The sequence below is a fragment of the Tigriopus californicus genome, chromosome 3 (genome assembly GCF_007210705.1).
Source record: "Tigriopus californicus strain San Diego chromosome 3, Tcal_SD_v2.1, whole genome shotgun sequence".
Classification (NCBI taxonomy): domain Eukaryota; kingdom Metazoa; phylum Arthropoda; class Copepoda; order Harpacticoida; family Harpacticidae; genus Tigriopus; species Tigriopus californicus.
This window is the reverse complement of record NC_081442.1, coordinates 3,717,641-3,737,899: the sequence shown is the minus strand read 5'-3', so window position 1 is coordinate 3,737,899 and position 20,259 is coordinate 3,717,641. Positions and strand designations below refer to the sequence as shown.

At 43.3% G+C, this 20,259-nt stretch overlaps 2 protein-coding genes across 4 annotated transcripts in view; one reads left to right on the top strand and one right to left on the bottom strand.

Annotated features, from left to right (window-relative positions):
* Positions 1–20,259, bottom strand: part of LOC131878571 (neurobeachin-like) — a 66,127-nt gene that overhangs the window by 13,744 nt on the left and 32,124 nt on the right. For all 3 annotated transcript variants that reach the window (XM_059224587.1, XM_059224588.1, XM_059224589.1), the window contains 3 exons: positions 18,512–19,076; positions 16,266–16,486; positions 16,032–16,168 (listed from right to left, as the gene is read on the bottom strand). In XM_059224587.1, the coding sequence (XP_059080570.1) occupies positions 16,032–16,168; positions 16,266–16,486; positions 18,512–19,076 (923 nt within the window). The remainder of the gene's footprint in view (positions 1–16,031; positions 16,169–16,265; positions 16,487–18,511; positions 19,077–20,259) is intronic.
* LOC131878573 (protein mab-21-like) lies at positions 7,018–10,651 on the top strand. Its single transcript, XM_059224592.1, has one exon. The coding sequence runs from the start codon at positions 7,330–7,332 to the stop codon at positions 8,425–8,427; it is 1,098 nt and encodes a 365-aa protein (XP_059080575.1). The 5' UTR covers positions 7,018–7,329; the 3' UTR covers positions 8,428–10,651.

Genomic DNA, 20,259 nt, shown 5'->3' with positions numbered 1-20,259 from the left:
TCCCAAATAGTTCTGCACTCATTAGACAGAGTTCATTTGTCCTTTTATGTAAATAGACCAATTTTACTGCCACATTAGAGTGGCCATTAGCTGAAAGTACAGCACGGGGTCGAGCAACATTAGCAATCAACCCTGATGAGACTGACTGGATCCGCCCACTTTGGCCATGAGAACGAAAACCGAAAGTGATTCAACGAGGTCAGCGACAAGAACACTTTCAGCAGCTCGAATTTCAGCTTTGAATTCGAGAGACAGATTCCAGTCTAATCTCTTTGATCACAGTTGGAGTTCAAACAAAGCGATGGATCCCCTTGATGGTCCAAGGTCTTTTCTCCACCGAAGATTGACATCACCTCTGGAGGATTTCTCCTCCAGAAAGACGGCTTGTTATTTGATACCAACTTCTTCGGGAGGAAGAACAACTGGTCTTGAATGTTTGAGCAAAGAGGGGTCCCCGCATCGATTGAAAGGCAATTTCGTTTTCAAAGTTCAAACCGAACCCTCTCGGTTTTTTTACGTATGACGACCACCCTTTCTTTACACCCTAAATAAATTAGGGAGAAACAAAGAGAGCAAGCAAGCATCTCATCCTCCTCAAGTAATGGGTACATGCATTATTTTCAGTCACGACTCGCCTCATTCACATGAATGTAAGTACCCGCCTTAGAAAACCAATATCAAGGAAATGGTCGGAGGGAAATTTATTGAATGAAAATGAAATATGAGAGGCCATTCTTCTCACAGCTAGATATCTCGTGCTCTGTTTACCGATGGTCTAAGTGAAAGAATCGTGGCCCGAGCGGTGATCATTAATCAAGAACTAAAACATGGAAGTGGTAATACGTTCTCTATGAACCAAATGATTCAAAGAGCCATTTTCTTTAACCAATATCAGACGTCAATCGTAGTACGAGTACTCCTCTCTCTCTCTCTTGGGCCATGAATAATAAAACGAATATGAGAGACACTATTCAATAGCAAGTACACGGTGAACATGCTTGATCGTGAATGGAGAAGATCAACAAGACTTGAAGATTTTGAATAACCCACGTGACTGAAATGTTGCTCTTCATTAAGACTAGCCCTGAGTTTGGAGCAATGGGGGCTCAGTATGATCTCAATGGGTTGGCGAGTTGGTTATCCAATGCCATGCTTATTGGTATAATAGAGCACACAGAGTAATGATGAACCATTAATAACCGCTCTGAAATGAGCTTGTCAGGAAGAGAGCTTAGCTCCAGCCACGATCACACACGCAATCTGGAAAACCGAGTACTCTCGAAAAGAATTTCTATCTACATCAGGGAGCGACGAAACCACGCGAGAGAATGAGATGAGGAGAGGTAAATGGCATTCATAAATCAGAACTTTGTTCATTAGGACCCGGGTGCACTCACAGGTGAGCTTTTTCCCAAGTGCAAGTCCTCAGTCACAAGGATATCCATCCGAGACTCGAGCCGAGACTGCTCTACTACATGTAGTTAGGGAATCATCTCAAGATGAAAAAAAATCCATAAGGCCATGGACGCTGTGGATGCATAGTATCTTATCTCAATCTACTAATGGTTTCATCACTCACTCAATGGCAATGTTATTTTCGTCTTGACTCGCGACAGCTTTGATGAGAAGAGGGCACACCATGCTCGAGGCGAGCTATTAAATGAAACATAATCCAGATGTTTGCCATTAAATACTATCCAATGCTCTCCTCCTGCTCTCAATCATGCCAAAGCTTCTAGGATGACCCTTCACTTTTTTGATCCCGTTTCCAAGAGACCACTTGAACATTGAAGAGCCGGCCAATGGAGATAACCTCTCTGTACAAACGTGCTCTTTTCAACCAACATGGATCGCGTGAAAGGGAATGTCGTTGTTGCAACCAGCCCCTTACCTACTACGTACATACATACACAGAATGTAATCCCGGGGGAATTATCAATTTATCATCGCCTCCTTGTACCAACACTCCAAACAGAGGGAGGAAACATGAACCTTTTCGAGATGGGAACAGGGGATCTCCACGTCATCTCGGTCCCTGAGTGGAGCGAGCCTTCTTCTTTCACCAACCAGAAACGGACGTTTGGAACCGAACCAAGAGTGAACTCGCTCACGTTTCCAAACAGAAAGAACGAGAGAGAGAGAGAGAGAGAGAGAGAGAGAAAGGAAGAGCTAAAGTAGGATAGGAGTAAGAGGAGGGTGGTGCAAATCAAATTATCTCAATGTATGCAGCATCATGGATACACACAGACACCCCTCTGGCATGAGACTACCCTGTTCTAGGTAGGATTTCGAGGTTGGTGAAAAATTGGACCTGACTGAGGCTGGCTTTTCACGGCCGATAGTGTTGTCATTTAGGGTGTCTTTGCAAATTTCAAAACGCACTTTACTTCTTCGGTTACTATGTATTTCTAAAAGGGACGAAGACTAAGAAAGTATCGAATGGAAAAGAGTGGCTGAATAAGTGTTGTTTGAAGCGCAATGCCCACATCACTTACGCACGATTGCTTCAAGAGGAATTTTGACAGTAATGATATTTATGGACGGACTTGATCTGGGAATAATTTGATCAGGAAAGCTTTCGAACCGTCGGTCGATGTTCATTCTTCTCTTCTTTTTCTCGCTGAGGAGTGACTTTCTCCCTCTTCTTTTCTTTTGCCAATCTTCCACAGCCGCTCTCGCATTGGGTTCCATTTGTCGGATCATAATCTTGTTATAACCCCATTGGTTCCTCCCTTTCCCTATTTTCCTTGAACATGCATTTATTTCAATTCCGATTCGACTACATTCGCAATATTTGTGTGGATACCACAGTCGTAGCGTAGGCAGACTTAAGATTCGGATTGAACACCAAGAAACAATCCAACTCGAGGTCATGGTCCAGAACCATTCCCAAAATTAGTTTTCCGGCTCGTTAGAGCGAAGCGAATGGACCTCATGACACATCCGACGGAATGGTTCCAATGTCTCTCTTTGGCCCGTGGTCCATCTCAAATCTGTCGTTTTAGAACAACTCGTTCAAGCTGAAACATTCTTGAACCAACATATTCCCAGGGTGGTAAAAGGGGTCTCTCGTTGGCCTCGTATCTCATCCATCATGAAATCGAAGGAGGTGTTTGTTTTCCAAAGGAATTCTCCTCTGATCTTCAGGCTTTGAAGTGATCCATCACAATGAGATAGTTGACGAGTCAAGGCGCTTCAAATTGGCAGCCAAAGGAGTCCGCTCATCGGGACAACATGGGTACATGTACGTACATGCATGGGATACTAGCTCGCATAAGTGGGCGTTCCAAGGAGAATCTAGTTAAGGGCAATGAGCGATGGCCCAGCCATTCTCTCATCGTCGTAGTCGTCGTCGTCGTCGTGATCATCATCTTCCGAAACCATAGAGATGACCCCGAGGCTTCACCGCAGCTGGATCGGAAACATCGCCGAAACTTGTTTTCCACCCAACGAGATGAGGCAGTTTTAATAGATTTTTCCCAGCAGACTGTAACGAGGCCATGTCGCCAAGTCTGTCTCCTGTCATCTGGCATCCACGTCTCCCGAGGGGATTATCAACAACAACAATAACTAAAACTAAGCCATGCACTCACGGGCTTCGATTCAAAATATCTGCTCGCGAGACTTCCTTTTCGAGACTTATTTGCGCACCATTGACTCACTGGCTTCAAAATAATATTCTAGTCAGGCCAGAAGCCAGGGTGGGCTTGAGTTGCGAAGAAGCCTGTTGTTGAAATCCATACTCAACGTATGCATCTCAACAACATTCCCATGGGTGACATATTATGGCTTCAGAAGTGTCATTCGAGACTGGAAACGGGATTGACCAGATGAATCGGAGGTGCGCGTGGACAAGCTCAGTTTACAGAGCAGGAATTCCGGAATCCCCCGGTAATTGTCCCGTCTCTTTGGGGAGACAAACAAAACTTTGGGGAGTCAATTACGAACCACGTCTTTTCCTCCTTACTACTTGCATGCATTCATTATCCAAAGAAACTCAAGGGATGTCTCAGAATTCTTCCAGTTTTCGCCAATTGGGGAAGACTATTACCGAGTAGAACATGTGCGAGCTGATAATTGAGGAATGTGCTTGCCTCTGTATTTGATCCGAAGAACAAGAGACCTTGTTCGTGTGAGGTCCTGGATATTGGCGTACGCTACATTCAAGGATGGTACTTGTGTCAAGTCTAATAGAGATTCCATTCATGTAAGAAGGCAAGGGGAAAATTGATTTAATTGGCCGGAGACTTCCTCCGGATCACTCGACGAAATTGACAAGTGGATGATGATCTCCGGCAAAGAGGGTAGATCATTGAACCGGGATCATCATGAATGATCACGGAGGAAGTCCACACTTCCTGTGCAAGGTTAACTCATCTTATTTGAAATCACTCAGGGCTCCAATTTATCATGATCAGGTCAAGACAAACGAAAGAAGACCAAGAACGACTCAAGAACAAATATTATGGAGGGGTGAGAAAATGAGGGTGCTGGCAATCTGGTCAATGTCAACCTCACCAAACACGTGGCAGATGGCGCGCGTGCTCTTCTAAAACCACATTCCCCCAAATTAAAACACATTACCCAACTACTGGTCACAATGGTCCCTATTACAGTACAAAGCTGTGGCATGTTTTTAATGGCATTGGGCAGTTGGAGAAACTCTCAAGACTCCCTCGTTTCCAACCACCATCATTCTTCATGATCTCTTTAACGATCGTCTCCAGCCGAGCTTTCCCGGGAGAAAATGAGGACTGTGTGCAAATACTTTGTCTCCATCAAAGCTGATAATCGCGGGTAAATGACCAAACTCCCCTGGATTCTTCTATCTTTTCAAGACGATAGGCTCCTCAGTGGACGAGGAATGGCTTGAAAATCTCAAAAACAAATGGACTCTTGGCGACATGACCGAATATGGCAGTCACCGTTACATAACGACACAAAAAAACCAACCGACCAGATCCACACCACAAACCATGGACCAGTTCGCTGAGATCCTCCGACAAAGTCAATCATCACGGTTTGTTCTAGCCGTAAATGACTTTTGGGACGGTAATAAATGTTGATTGATCCCATGAACAATCTCATTCAACGAGGAACCAGCGCAACCATTTTTTCTGGAATAAAGGACTAAAGGCTCTGAAGGCACCAAGCAACCTAGTTACACACCCTGATCTGAACTAGTGCCAAAGCGCAAAAGTTATCTTTGGTATGTATAGGACCAAATGACTCTTATCCATTTTAGATTTGAGGGTCAGGCTCATCACTTGACAGGTTCGGAGGTTGTGCCTAATATCTGGTATGTGTACCATTCTCGTCTGCATCTTCAGAAGTAAGACTATTTTTTTTCGCCTATTTCTCCTTCTTCTTCAAGGCGAGTGACATTCATTACACCGTGAATTTACGAGCGAACCCTTTTAAAGGATAACCCATCCTGGTTCGAGAGTCTCGTTCCCGACTTTTCTGCTCTCAGCATGGAAAATGAGTTTGAACAACTAGCCACCCCAGGGCCATTGTTTCAGGGTGCGAGATGGCGGGTGAATGCATTTGTCTTTGCTCAATAAGCACTTAGGGTGAAGCGTCGAGTACCTCGAGAACTTGAGGTCATATGTAGGCGAAGTTTGGTTGTGAAATATCTCCACATTTAGAATCCGCCAGAGCTTCAGGAGAACTTTCTTGTCGTACGTTGTTCAAGCTCCAGAGAATCCGTTGCAAGTAGAGCACACGGATTGTTGCTGGAGCCATTGTTAGGCCATCATTGGGGTGAATTTCATGCTTATCGGACGGTAGAGATTAGGAGCCCCCACGACAATGCCAACATTGACATACCAACTTGGGGAGGAGTGGTTGGTACTCATGGTACTCATGGTACTCCAATTCTAGTCCTGGTGACCCTCTTCAATCCGCACATCTTCTTGGACAAAACGATAGAGATTAGGGTGGAAAAAATCCAGGCACAGACAGGGCTTCGAAAAGAACATTTCAATCCTTAATCCTCAGTTCTCCTTTCATGAGGATCTTCATTGGCATGATTTAAAAAGACACAGTCTTGTTAGGCACTCATTCGAAATAAATGGTCATCCCTGAGACTAAATACCACACACAAACACACTTCAGCGGTTCAGCTGATGTGGGTGAATGTGCGCTTGTCGTAGCTCCCATGCAAAGTGACGAAGAGTTTGTGGACTGACGGGCATTGTCGATCCCAGTGGGGAGCTCATCAAATGTTGGCCTCATGCTGACTCACCATCTCCACCATGTCAGGCCAGGTACACCTCTCAAACCCATCATTATCAAAAGCCAAAACCAACAAACAATGTTTCTCGAAATGGTTGCCGAGATTTCAACAATTTATGGCAGTCTGGTTAACCTTCCCAATGTTTCTGTTACATGTACGAAGTCACGGCAGTTGCTATACGACTAACTAAGCCTACAGTACATAACTCGCTGGGTTCGTTGTGGTGCCCTCAACAAGATGTGTGGTTTGATATCGTCTTTTGTTTCTGCCATTGACCTCTAATCACCGCCGAATAACTGGTTTCGTGCAAGCAAGACGGGGAGAAATGGAATCTGGTTTCTGGCCTGGAATCTGGACTCCTGATATCAAGTTTCCCCATCACTCGTTCAAAATGTCACAAAGACAACGAAATGGTACTGGACTCCAACCAAAGTTTTGTTTGATCGAGCCATCCAACTTAACCATTACTCCCTAGAGCCTGCAACAACTGCTCCGAGCGACAAACACTAAATTCCCAAATAATGACTGGTACACAAGTACTGTAGACAAAACATTCTAATCTGACTTCCTATCTGGAAGTGAATGAACAGTTGGTCGTTCAGGCCGCGCAACCGCCTCCACCCAAGGAATCGATTCTTTTCCCGTTTGCGGAAGCGCCCCAGCGTCGCTCGCTTTTCCGCCAGTAGCTCCTCCTTTCCAGCGCTCCCGTCGACCAATGAGACGCTCTGACACATGATGGGTGAGTCTGGTTCCAAGTTTTGGCAGCTCTCCCCAAGTGGCTCCGCTTCGTACCCGGTCGACATGCCAGTCATTCCATTACTCGGAAAGGCAAAGAGTAGAAAGAGAGAGAGAGAGAGAAGGAGCATAGAGCCTGGCGAGAGGGGGGAGAACGGTATTAGTTCGAGCCCGGGTGGCGCCACAGCCACGAGTAATGAGGCTGAAGCCAAGAGGAAAAAAACTGCGCTTCGTTAACCCCCTGAGACAACAGGAGCGTATGTGGCGCGGGAGCATTCCAAAGGCAGAAAATAAATTCCCAAGTCATCTCTCCAGTTTAAGATTTGAAGGCAGGGAACAGATAGGTAAGCTCCAGGATGTTGGTTCCATCGGATATGATTGGACCCACATCCAAGCTGATGTTCCAGGTGAACAAGTTCTACGGCGATCGAGTTCATCATCGCAAGTACAACATTGCCAAAGTGATCCGAGAGATCTGTAAGGTCGTTCAAGATGTGCTCAAGGAGGTCGAGATCCAAGAGCCTCGGTTCATCTCAAGCTTGACCGAGATCAATGGTCGATATGAGGGCTTTGACGTGTTGGCCCCGAATGAATTCGAAGTGATCTTGTTTCTCAACCAAATGGGCGTGTTCAACTTTGTTGACGATGGGTCCCTTCCCGGATGTGCAGTATTAAAGCTCTCCGATGGACGGAAAAGGTCCATGTCTTTGTGGGTCGAGTTCATCACGGCCTCGGGATACCTTTCGGCGCGCAAGATTCGGTCCCGATTCCAGACACTGGTGGCACAAGCCTGTGACAAATCAGCCTACAGGGACATCTTAAAGATGGTCAGTGACACGAGTGAGGTCAAATTGAGGATCAGGGAGCGCTACGTGGTCCAAATCACCCCCGCATTCAAATGCAGCGGCGTCTGGCCGCGTTCCGCCGCACATTGGCCACTGCCTCACATCCCTTGGCCACACCCGAATCTGGTGGCTGAGGTCAAGACCGAGGGCTTCGACCTTCTCTCAAAAGAGTGTCTGTCATTACAAGGCAAGCAATCTGCCATGGAGGGCGATGCTTGGGTCATTTCATTTCTCGAGGCCGAGAACCGCCTGCTCATCGGCGGCTGTCGAAGAAAGTGTCTTTCAATCCTTAAAACATTAAGAGACAACCACTTGGATTTGCCGGGCAATCCAATCACATCCTATATTATGAAGACTCTCCTGCTCTACGAGTGTGAGAAACATCCACGAGAATTGGAGTGGGATGAATCCGCCATCGGTGACCGTTTGACGGGGATTCTTCTCCAGCTCATCTCGTGTCTCCAATGCAAACGTTGCCCGCATTATTTCCTCCCTAACCTCGATCTTTTCCGGGGCAAGTCTCCGAGCGCCATGGAGAACGCCTCCAAACAAGTCTGGAGGTTGTCCAGAGAGCTCATGACCAACACGAGGGCCTTCGAGAAGCTCTAGATGGTCGATTTCTTGTGGCCAGAGCCATCCCTACTAGTGAAGTTCCATCATCAGCTTTTGTGAAGTGGAACATCTCGGCAAGCGTCGCTCCAAGCAGTGTTATTAAGTCTCTCGGTGTATTTAGAGCGACATGGAAAGCCTAGCGCGGCGAAAACGGGAAGAAAAAAAAAACGCCGAGCGGCGATTTTCGCCGTCACATTTGGTTCAAGTCCGCTTAGTTGTGTTATTCCAGATAGAGAAAAGACACTTTCAGAGAGATTTGGTTTTCTCTTGTGTGATATTTCATGTCTCAAATCCATTCATTTTCCTTGGTGTTAAAAGCCGCAGTTTGTACACAATGCAATGACATCGCCTACTAATTCTCGTTTTCTATTAAATTTTAAACCCATACCAAAGCCAAAAGCGTAATTGAACCTCAAAAGTCTAGCTCGCGCGTTTCAATTTGGAAGGAGGGTAAACCAAGTGATAGCGATCTGGTCGGATCCGTGAGGTGATCTCAAGACATCCATCCTCGGTGGAAGGAGCACCGTTCATCAAGCCTCCTCAACTCGAGAAATCATCCCTGAGAAGTCTTGAGGTCTGTCAAAAGGCGAACTCCCGCCGAGAAATAGGCTTTTATCTCTAGAAACAACGGCGCCATGAATGCTTGTTTTTGTTCAATGCCTGCCTTGCCTCAGCCGCTAGGATCGCTTTCCAAGATCAAGGAGAGAAGGATCAAAACCAAGGAAAACACCAAACCAAGTCAATAACTATCCCAATGGCTCTACTAATGTGGCCGTGCCAAATCTTGGAGCCATGATAGTTGCTCGAGAAGTCTCTCATCCGGGATCCTCCTGACTTGGATAGGAAACCCGTTGAAGACGATTCTATTAGTGGGAGCTGACAAATGGCTCGAGTGCTTCCCTCAAGACGTGCTGATGTCTTTTGGAGGCGGGGGGTCGGAGACACCAAGTCCATTTACGATTACTTGTCCTTCAAAAAAGCTCTCTCACAGGTTGGGAACCCAAATGTCATTTCCAATCCGTCGTTCGGGTAAGGCTTCCTTGATCTCAATGAGGTCTCCAAGCTCGACTTTAGTCCAGAGGAGACTCTTTTTCTGAGTCTTAGACAAGCCTGACCTATACAACTTAAAGAAGCATTTATCTGAATAGCCTCAGTTGTTCTTGGAGATCCTGGAATGTCTATGGAAATGACCAAATAAGGGTAGACAAGGAGCTTGGCTTGGCTATGAATGGATGGATGGTGGGGAAGAAATCAGAAGAACTCATCTTTGAAATGAATGGGATTTTCTTCGAGACAATGACTTTTTGTACAAGAAACGTAAGTTTTTACCTTTAGCAATGATTAATCAGAGTTCGGTGACATGTCATTGCAGTCAGAAGGTGGCTCACTCATGCAACCCATTTTCATTATCTTGAACTTTATCAGAGAGCTCAAAACATACATTTAAATCCTTATCGGAGCCATTCTTAGTAGTCTTAGTCAGCACATAGAAAAAGGCCAAGATCTTAAGCCTACGCTAGAAAATACGTAACTGAGCTCATTGCCTACGTACCACTTCCAAAGTTTGGATTTTCCGTCAGAACCTATTGTTTCCGCCCAATGATCTCGCATAATGGATGTTTCAAATAAAAAAGGGACCGCTAAGAGCGGATTGCGGTGTAGCTGTAGCTATAGAGAAAGATATCCCAGTCTGTACTCCCCCGGTAGACAAAGATCGTAAAAGGAGGGGAGAGAGATTGTAGTAGCTATATGAAAGTGAGCGTTCGATTCGATATGTGTAAGCTGCCTTGAAATGAAGGATCTCAGACTTCTTCGAGGCTCAATTCTTAGAAACAAGATCAACATTGGTTTAAGCTTGTCGAGATAAGGGCCTCAAATTAAATTTCGTCGTCAAACTCTCCTACAGTAACATTAACCTGTCCATGAAGTTATTGCTATTGAATTGCCCTTCATCATACTGCTCTCTTCACCATGGCCAGCATTCTTTTGCTCAACACTCATCAAGAATGTCATGTCAAGGTCTCATCAAACTTTCAAGCACTGATTGAAGAACGATCCCAAAATTAGTAACTGTGCAGTAACTGTGCCCCAAAAAATTCTCAACACTTACAATGTCATGAATGTGTGGTACATGTAGTGTTTTGAATAAGCAACAACTATATCCAATGAGAGTTCTTAGTATTTCAATAAAGATTATTATTATTAGACAAGAAAGCCATAATATTGTTTCCAGTTATTCCACAGACAAATGGTTCATTTACAACTTAAAGTGGACATCCTCGTTATCAAACTGTCCGCGGCATTAGCTAAAACAAAGACACTTACTCTCAACACTTTTGTCTAAACAAGGAATGCCGTCAATTTCATTGAGAATAGCCTGAAACACTCTTGGGTCTAAATTCTTGCCCAATTGACTTAAGAAGAACCATTGGAACGCGTCGAGTTTTTTGTTAATCCCATTAACCTCAATCTTTGAGGCCCAATTGTGAAGACGTGACCGCAGCTCCCATGCTCGGAAAGAGACGATAAAACTGGTCAAGACTCGATAGATAATCCAGAACAGGGTCACAACGGATAAGATGCTTAGCCAATACCAGAAGAAAATGTAGATTTTCTCATTGATGATGTTCACGGGTAAGACACAAAGCCCATCCTGAATTTGAATGGTGCCTGAAGGTCCCATCCTCTGGAACGTGCATTTGCCTGCTTTCGGAAATATCATATTAAATATATCATCTCGATCCTCGACGCTCATCTCGGCAGTCGCCCACAACTTGAATCCAAATGTAGCAAATACATTTCCCAAGAAGAAGTGCATCAACAAAATGTGACTTTTGAGGTTTATGACAGTGAGAATCTCACAAATCACGAACTGTCTGAAGTAAACTTTGAACTTGTTGGTATGCACACTATACTTTACAAACCATTTGGCAAGTCTTGCCACAGAATCATCAAAGTCCTTGAAACGTTCTTCTCCTTTTCGAGGAAGCGGCATTCGCTTGTCCGAAATTTTAACAATCATTGTTTTTTCGTCGACGAATACTTTCCTCACAATCTTGTTGATCTCTTGGCCTTCAGCCCATTTCCAGATTCGACTCGGAAACCAAAACATGACGGCATGAAAAAACAGAGTCAGATACACCCATTGATAGTAGGTGTGGTATCGTTCCTCCTCTTCGGGTAGCTGATTTCCAACGCCAGGGTGAGCTTCAGGCAAATTATCCCTCTCATAAAATCGATCGGGTAACGTGAATGTGGAGTGAATCCAGCATTATGTGTTCATAACCTCTTCAGGGATTTCCTTTCCAGTGGTGCACTGAATGGGATGGTCTATCAAAGTACTGGTCATCACTAGAAGGCATGAACCAATCAGGAGAACGGAGGTTACCTGCGTATGCAATTGGAACACCACATTGTCAGTGCGAACTTGGGGAAAACTGATCCCAGTTCTTAGTTCATGTAAAACACTTGCAGCCATAGTTTTGATTGAGCCCTTTCAACTGAACTGAGTTGAATTTTCATATCTTGCACTTTGAACTTCTGATTGCAGACCCTTCAGAATTGTTAAATCTAGCCATGATTCAGCTGAGGAGGTTGCAAACATTGGGTTCATATCATTAGATAGATTAGGATTTTGATCAAAATCACTCTCCAATTTGATGCCAAAGATGCCTACAATTTCTATAGTACATCTGGATTTGCTTTAGAAGTATGGAAGACTTTTACAATCTGAAAATGCTTTTAAGGTCGATTTGTGGCGTTAGTTATCTAGGGGAGCCATTGCAGAAAGACAAAAGACCTTGAAATCTTCTAGTAGTTACCTTATCAGCCTTTCTACTTCTTGACGCGAATGCTCAATCTATGAGACATTCATCCTGGGGTTTCAGGATCTTAGTTTAGAGCAAGATCTTCCGCATGGAACTCCACAGATACCCTCATTTCCATTTCTGAGTGGCAAGCTCGGCAGCATTATCATCGGGTTGCATGCTGAGCCTTCAAAGAGAACTGCCAACACTTGCTGACAGTTCGGATGTCAAGTGAACACACCGAGAAAACGAGAACCAATCCAGAAATCAGAGCCATGCTCGAAATCAAATATTTCAAGCCTTTGAGCCGCCTTCCCAACAGTTTTACGACAAACCCATCGCGACACCGGTGGCACAATCTCCGTGATGAACTTACGATGGCCACACGCACCAGAAGACAGACATGTGTCTTCTTGTCTCTCGAAATCCGTTAAATCGGGTTGCTCCATAAATTGGCCCACTGTTTCATCTTGAGACTTTTGAGAACGTGGTCGATGCTCAATGACGAGTACAAATAATTGCCAACGATAATTCGTAGTAAAAGAAAGAGAGCAATGCATACTGTACATATATCTAGTCAATGACCTGGAGACAAAACCCAGACCTCCTAGGGCGAAGCCATTCAAGTCATAAAAGAGTTCGATGACAGCAATTGAATGGCGAAGCATGCTCACTCATCACGGGTGACCCTTTCAGAGAAAAAGCACACTTTGACCAAGTGGTCTTGGCCACTTTGGACGATATTCTTGTTGGGATGGCAGTCAACTCTGATTTCACATAAGTCGGCTTGGAATGTGGGGCAGAGGTTGAGGCGTGAGATCTGATCCAGAGTGGGATAATATGCCACAGATCAGATTTCTGGCCTGTCCACCCTCGCAATCTTTCTCCATGACGGATGGGCCTTTGACGACCACCTTGGTATTGTTTGTCGTAGGAATTGGTAGCGTACGTACAGTTCTTGAATACCTCGAGAGGTTTCCTTGAATATGCCTTCGCCCGTGAAATGGCAAAATAACCAACAAAAAGTGCATAATGAGAGCAATTAGCCGGTCATTAGCATCTCGTCTCTGGGCCGTCACATCAAATGGAAGCAGCTTGGAGGCATATTCTTTTTTAGCTCGAGGAAACAAGTGGGGTGACCACTTGACATTCTAATGATCAGCCTGCCCTCCAATCCCTGACCAAGATAATTTTGGTCGTACACGCTTTCATGTGCCCACAGACAGGCAGACAGATGGACCAGCAGACAGGGTAAACACCCGAGGACCTGACATCAAGACCCGTAATTGTGATGTTGCGGTTGACAGGGACAAATGCCATTCGACCACCAAATACCACGAGTTTCACTTTCCACAAAAGCCTCTCAAACCACTCTTCTTGGGTTCACTGGATTGAATGTGATAATGGGCACAAATTCTCAAATTTGCCATCGAAAGTGAATTTCTAACCCAAGACTCTTCGCCCGTTCCAGAAAAAAATACCAAGTTGCGAAAACTGGCAGATCACCGAATATCTGTCAAGCCATGACCCAGAGCGACTTCTCGACCATGGGGGATGATGTTAATTACTCGGCTACTTAATCCCCGGGGGCTTGGAAATGAATGTTCATCTTCCCCCCCCCCTCTCTCTCTCTCTCGCCCTTCTCTTGAAACAACAGCGGTAGTGAATGAACTTCGGAACGTTGTTCGTTCTCGTCAAGAATGATGGACTAGCCTGTCAACATGGAAACGGAGGGAAACGAACTCCACGCAGGACTCGAGAGCCAAAGCGACTTGATACGAGGTCCATCCAACTAATAATATGATCATAACCTGTCTTCGAGGCTCGCTCAGGAATCCCCATCATCATGACCCCTCTTCAGTACAGCCATATCAGATTGTAATGAACTGATGATGGGAAACTTATCGAACTCCTCACTCGCTCACTCTCTCTCTCTCTCTCTCTCTCTCTCTCTCTCTCTCTCTCTCTCTCTCTCTCCAGGTAAGTCGTTTTTAAGGCATTCCCTGGGTTGGCCCCTGGCCATGGAAGAACGAAAGAGCGAGAGACTTGTTTACGTTGATGAAAATCAATTACCTTTCCGTTGATTTGACAACCACCTTCAGGGATGTATCATCAACACATTGCAGACCACCTGGCCCACGATTACCTCGGTAAAGTATGGCTCCAGCTTTACTTCAATGGGCTACGAGCGTAATTCGGCTTCGGATCAGATTTCGATGGAATTGCCCGAATGAGGACGATGTGGTGTGTTGGTTTATGACTGACAACCACTTCCTTTGATCCAACCAACGGCTGACTGCGTGCGGTTGTCAGTGGGTTCGAGGCCAACCTCATGATAATGTGTAAAAGGCCAGTTGGTAGTCGTGGTTGAAACAATCACTGACTTTTTTTCCAACACAGTTTACAGGGGGAGTGAGACTGGATGGATATCGAAGACGGTTTTAATGCCTTCAGTTCCCATGTGAGTCTCTCCAGAATTGATTTGTTGATTGGGGTTGTTGTGACATTTGGTGGAGGCTTCTGCTCTTTGGAGAATGTCTCTGGATGTAGAGGAAGATATCTCTGGTAGAATTCTCACACAACATGAGCTCGATCCCATTAAAAAAGGGAACGATTCGGGGAGATGGCAAAATTATTTCGCTTTGGGTAAGCCCATGCCATAAGTTGTTCAGAGAGATGGGCAAACCTATAATTAGTCTATTGAGTGTTCTATGAAAATTGGGGGCTCAGCAAATTGAATGAAAACCACACAGGGCTGCAGACAAAATGATGATGACAGACTCTCTCATATGAGAACAAAAGTTACATCCATCCACCCATTTTAAAGCAACGCACAGATTGTGACGACGAGGTTTGTATTCGAGAGGTGTCGAATGTTGAAAATATTTGTAGCTTTTTTATCTTTAGATATTTGTTTTAATAGTCTTTGAAGCTTTGGCACTATAAGTCGCGACCATTAACTCATTTAGTCAATCCTAATCTGTATCACAGAAAATCTCTGGGTTTATGAGTAAATGTGTGGTTGTGTAAACATTGATGACAGGTCTTGTGTTAGGATTGGGGCCGAAACGAGCATCTAATTGTGGGTTCCGCGCAATGTTTCTCTTCGCCCTTTCATGTTGAGTACAAACAAAGACAGGGTAGGATTTAGTAGCGCGGCATGCATGGCCGCCTATTCACTATTCAATGGCGGCGAATCTTCACAAGAGACTTTTAAGCTTGGCGTTATTGTGATTCTAAATCCATGACTTCATTCAATCATCACGACTCACAACTCGTTGAGAGGGAGGCTCTTTTGTTTCGAATGATTTGGCCGTCTCGGAGGGCGCCACCATTTTTGGCGATTTTACCTCTCATTTCTTCTCTTATCTTCACATCTCAAGCAAGTTTATTACGGCCTCACTAAATCAACAAGTCAAGTGGAGCCAAGAGATGCTATCTTTACAGCACAGTTACGCCCTAGAACAATATGATTGCTTGGTATGCTCATTCGAGCTGGGGAGAGCTCTGAACCTTGAGGCACTCCGTCACAATGAAATCGAACTCAGCGATCCCGTGAAAACTTTCCCTCCAGGTCAAGTGTGTTCCTTTGGTTGAATTATGAAGAAAAATCACTCCTAAGCATGGAGGAAGTTTTCAGCTGAGCTCTCAGATTTCGGACTAACCTTTCATCAACATCAAAATGCTGATGGCTAACAACAAAGAGCAAGAGGCCTGTGGTATTTTAATCACTTTTCTTGGCCAAGACCTGAATGCAGCTCACATTATCACTACTGATACAAGTACTCCACCTACCTGCGAGTCAATTTTCTTGAACTCATCGTGGTCCTCGTCAACCTCGAAATAGACCTCCGAGGACGTAATCGAGATGGTTCCCCACAACGAGATCCCCGGCGACACGAGAATGGCTGGAGTGCTGATATTGATGGGCCCTGAAACCAATCACCACAATTTAGAACCACTCACTCATTAAAGAATATCGATGCTCGTGTAATGCAATTTGTTCGGAGATAAGCATCGCTAAATCACCTTGGGAGTCACTATCCAGTTCTCGGTCCTCTCCAACGAGCTCGGAGTCTTCCACTAGGTCGTGATTATTGGATTGTTGATTATTTTGCGATCGCGCTGCGGCTAGGTGGGCGTGAAATTCAGCTTGGGCGGCCTCAATCGCATCCTCGGCTGCTCCATGCTCTATCGCAGCCTTCAAGGTGGCCTCAGGGTGGGTAGAACCCAATGGATTTCGTATCAATCTAAAAATCAAAGGACATACTTATACATTAATCCAACGATAACTTGCATTTGATGTTGGATATTCATATTAACATTGGAGAAACCCAGAGCGCCAATCCTTAATAGTTAGATGACGCTAGATGTAGTTTATGAAGAATCACACAACAATTTTAAAGTAAAATGGTTCAATGTAATTGTATCACTTCTAAGAGACCCTTTTGCTGTTGTTAATACCATCAATAATAATCAAACTTTCAAAACATTGGCCCATTTCTTACTTCATTTTACCACCAACTAGGATAGCTAAGGGACTCAAAAATTTCATTCGGTTATTTCCAGGGTTTTGTTAATTCGAGATCAGGTGATAAATTGCGATTGCGATAAAGCACCAGTCTCTTAACGATATCGATGGCACTGCAAGTATATATTTTCTATTTCTTGAAAAATCATCTCACAAGCTTACAACACACAGCCAACTGATGTATTTGTGTCAATTAAACGTGACCCTAAAACCTTTATCCAAATTATTGATACCTGCTAAAGCTACTTAGCTCCCAAAAAATCTATTTTATACGATTTTGGTCCAATTATAACCTCATTTTGTGACGTAACATGGCAACTATGAGACTCCAAAACTCCATTAGATCATAGCCAGGCACCAATTGAAATGATATCAAATGCTAGATATGACCTAATGATCAGAATATCAATGCAGAAAGAATATTTATACTCTCAATGTTTGCCCACCTTAGGGCGCCCTCTAGCGATAAATGTTAACCGCAAGATTTACAACCCCAACAGGTATCAATTATCAGGGTATCTTTATGAAGAAGGACATTCAGGAGTTGGCTACATTACAGTTCAGTAAATGCATGTAGCGCCATCTAGCTCGTCGAGGTTCTGGTGCTCACAAACAATCTATATCAGAGTACATTAGTGAAAGGGTTTCCTGATGAAGTAATTAAAACTGTTAGGTAGAGATGATGCTCGCCTTTTTTGTCAGCTTTAAAGTGAAGCTCTTATAAAAATGTATTGACAAATGCAAAATCAACTATTTTGAGGAATTAAAAAAATATGTTAATCAAGTATTTCATTAGATGAAAACCCTTTTTCTTCTCGTATATTTATAAACGAAAACCGAACGGCTTGTTTATTTTTACATTTCGGCTGGAGTCACATATCGATCTAAACAATCAAAATGTATCAAATCAAGTATATGTACTCTTCAGCATTTTCTATGCGTAACAGGATAATTAAACTCCGACAAACTATGGTATTTTCATGTCGAGTAGAAATTCCAAAAGTTTGACGGTTCGGATGTACGAAAGAGCTAAACCGAGGCATTAGGAAGAAAACCGGTTTGTGCAAACCTCTCGCATTTCTGCTCGACATACGAACAACACTTTTCGTTGGCGTTTTGTGATAATGTTTTAATATTTCTATTGATTTAAACAGTCGAGTGTAAAGCCATCTAGAGAATAGAGAGTTTTCTGAGGCATTTTTGCATTTCTGCCGCTTCGTTGAATTTTATGACACTTGGAGAAATCGCCTTTTCCTAAAACTCATGGTTAGCAATTAAGACATCTTAGTTGTACATTGTAAATATTAAGTTGTTTCAAGTGATATTACAAACTATTTTTCTGCATGCTTCAGAAAAGTTTTGGGACATTGAAAAAGTATATCATCTGTCTAGGCAATTTGCTTTAAGGTATAGCGATAAAATTTGATGCAAAATACGACATCAGCGTCTGCCCAATGGATTTTTTAAGAAATTTCAACCATCACTAAGGGTACTCACAATATCTATTAATCACGTTTTCACAAGTCCTAACTTCTAATACGTTTTCAGTTCATTAACATATTAATCAGAACTACTTTCAAATGATGCATTGTTTATCACAGTTGATCCTTGTGTTGTGTTAACAATAAAAAAAAGACAAATAGAATTCTTATCATTTGAGCAAAATCTTTTTAAGTGGCACCACCGTGAACAGCGATCTGGAAAAATGTGACCAAATCTACAGATGATTTTCTTTTCCTCTCACCTTCGTCGTCGTCGAGCATCGTCTTCCCAGACATCTAGCTTCCAGAAGTCTCGAGGCCCATCTTCCCTTTTGGACCAAGCTCCATGTCGGGTACTTAAGACATCCACCACTTTGTCTACCAATCGTCCAGCCAAGACGCCATCTCGTCGACGAGCAGCTGTGATTAAATGGTCGCACATTTTCTCCTCCTCCGTGCGATCAGACAAGGTGTTCCCACAAGCGGACTCGAAATCCGCATGCTTGAGTACATCATCCGCCCGCATGCGGTTTAGTATGAAATCGGCCTCATTGGCCACACGTACAATGTGATCCTTCATGGCGTGGGACAACAAACGACCCTCGTTGATCAATTCAATGAAGGCCAGTCCGGCGTGTTTTTGCAGCGAATTTTGCCATTCTTGAGAGCATAACAACATCACGAGCTCTACCACGGACGAGGAGTTCTTGAAAGTCATGATGGCCTTGCCTTCCATTAGGAGATCCTGTCCATGGGAACCCACCAAGGTTTTGGAGAGAAATGGCGCAAAATCGACCATGATCTCTCGCAACAATGGACAAACCGAGCCTGGAAAGTCAACAAAAATGAATTGTCATTTTCTGCGAAAATTGATTTTTTAGATAGCGGGCTTTTCACTGTTCTTTGTTTAGAGATTGAATGTAGAATTGTATGAAACTGTTCAATTGACACTGTATTTTAATAAAAGTCACATTTTTACATATCAACATTTACAAAAATATTTCAAAGCTTGAAAAATCAGTGTCTGCGAAAATTGATTTTTTAGATAGCGGGCTTTTCACTGTTCTTTGTTTAGAGATTGAATGTAGAATTGTATGAAACTGTTCAATTGACACTGTATTTTAATAAAAGTCACATTTTTACATCTCAACATTTACAAAAATATTTCAAAGCTTGAAAAATCAGTGTATGAATTATTTTTGCTATTTTAGAATTTACATTTTCAGCAAATATTTTCCAAAACCTGAGCAAAGTGTTTTGTGTAAACAGATGATTTGTATTTTAGCCTCATATTGCTGAAAATTAGGACAATGACCTCCCAAAAAATGGCAATAAGTCAGAAACAAAGAGTAGCTTAAAGGACCAGAGAATACAAGGGATTTTTTTTTTGAAAAATAGAAAACAGTTTGCAGTCTTCCATTTCGAAAAAATTGGAAGTGATCCTCACAATTTGAGAGCTTGGACATACTTTTGACACTCACGTTCAGCTTCAGAGATACTTTTGGTATGCTTTCATTAATCAACCTTAAGGTCAATAGAGAAAATTTGCTGGAATTCTGGATAAGCATTTCTGATATTTGAGTTTGTCACCTTTTTTGATGATTTAGATCAACAAAAAAGACAAGCAGAGTGAAAAAGTCTTGAGATAACAATTGATTTGTCAAACAATGCTTCACTTGTGACATTTTTGTCGTTCTTTTGAGGCTAAAGCAGATTAAGGTCCTCTCTATCGTTCAAATCGTTTTGTCGTTTCATTTTAGATTAATTCGATTCGACGTTTTGATCATATGAGTTTTCAAGATTTACAAACACTTTCCATGCATAAATTTTCCTTACTTTTACTTTTTTCTTCAGTCCATTGATGAAATTAGTTTTCAATGACAATTTTGTATCAAATGATGCGAATTGTGACCATCTCCTTATCTCTCGAGGCAAATAAACTTGCACTGACTTTTCTGTTCCAGGCAGACGTTCAATTGAGTTATTTTTTTTACATGCGCAATACTTTTGA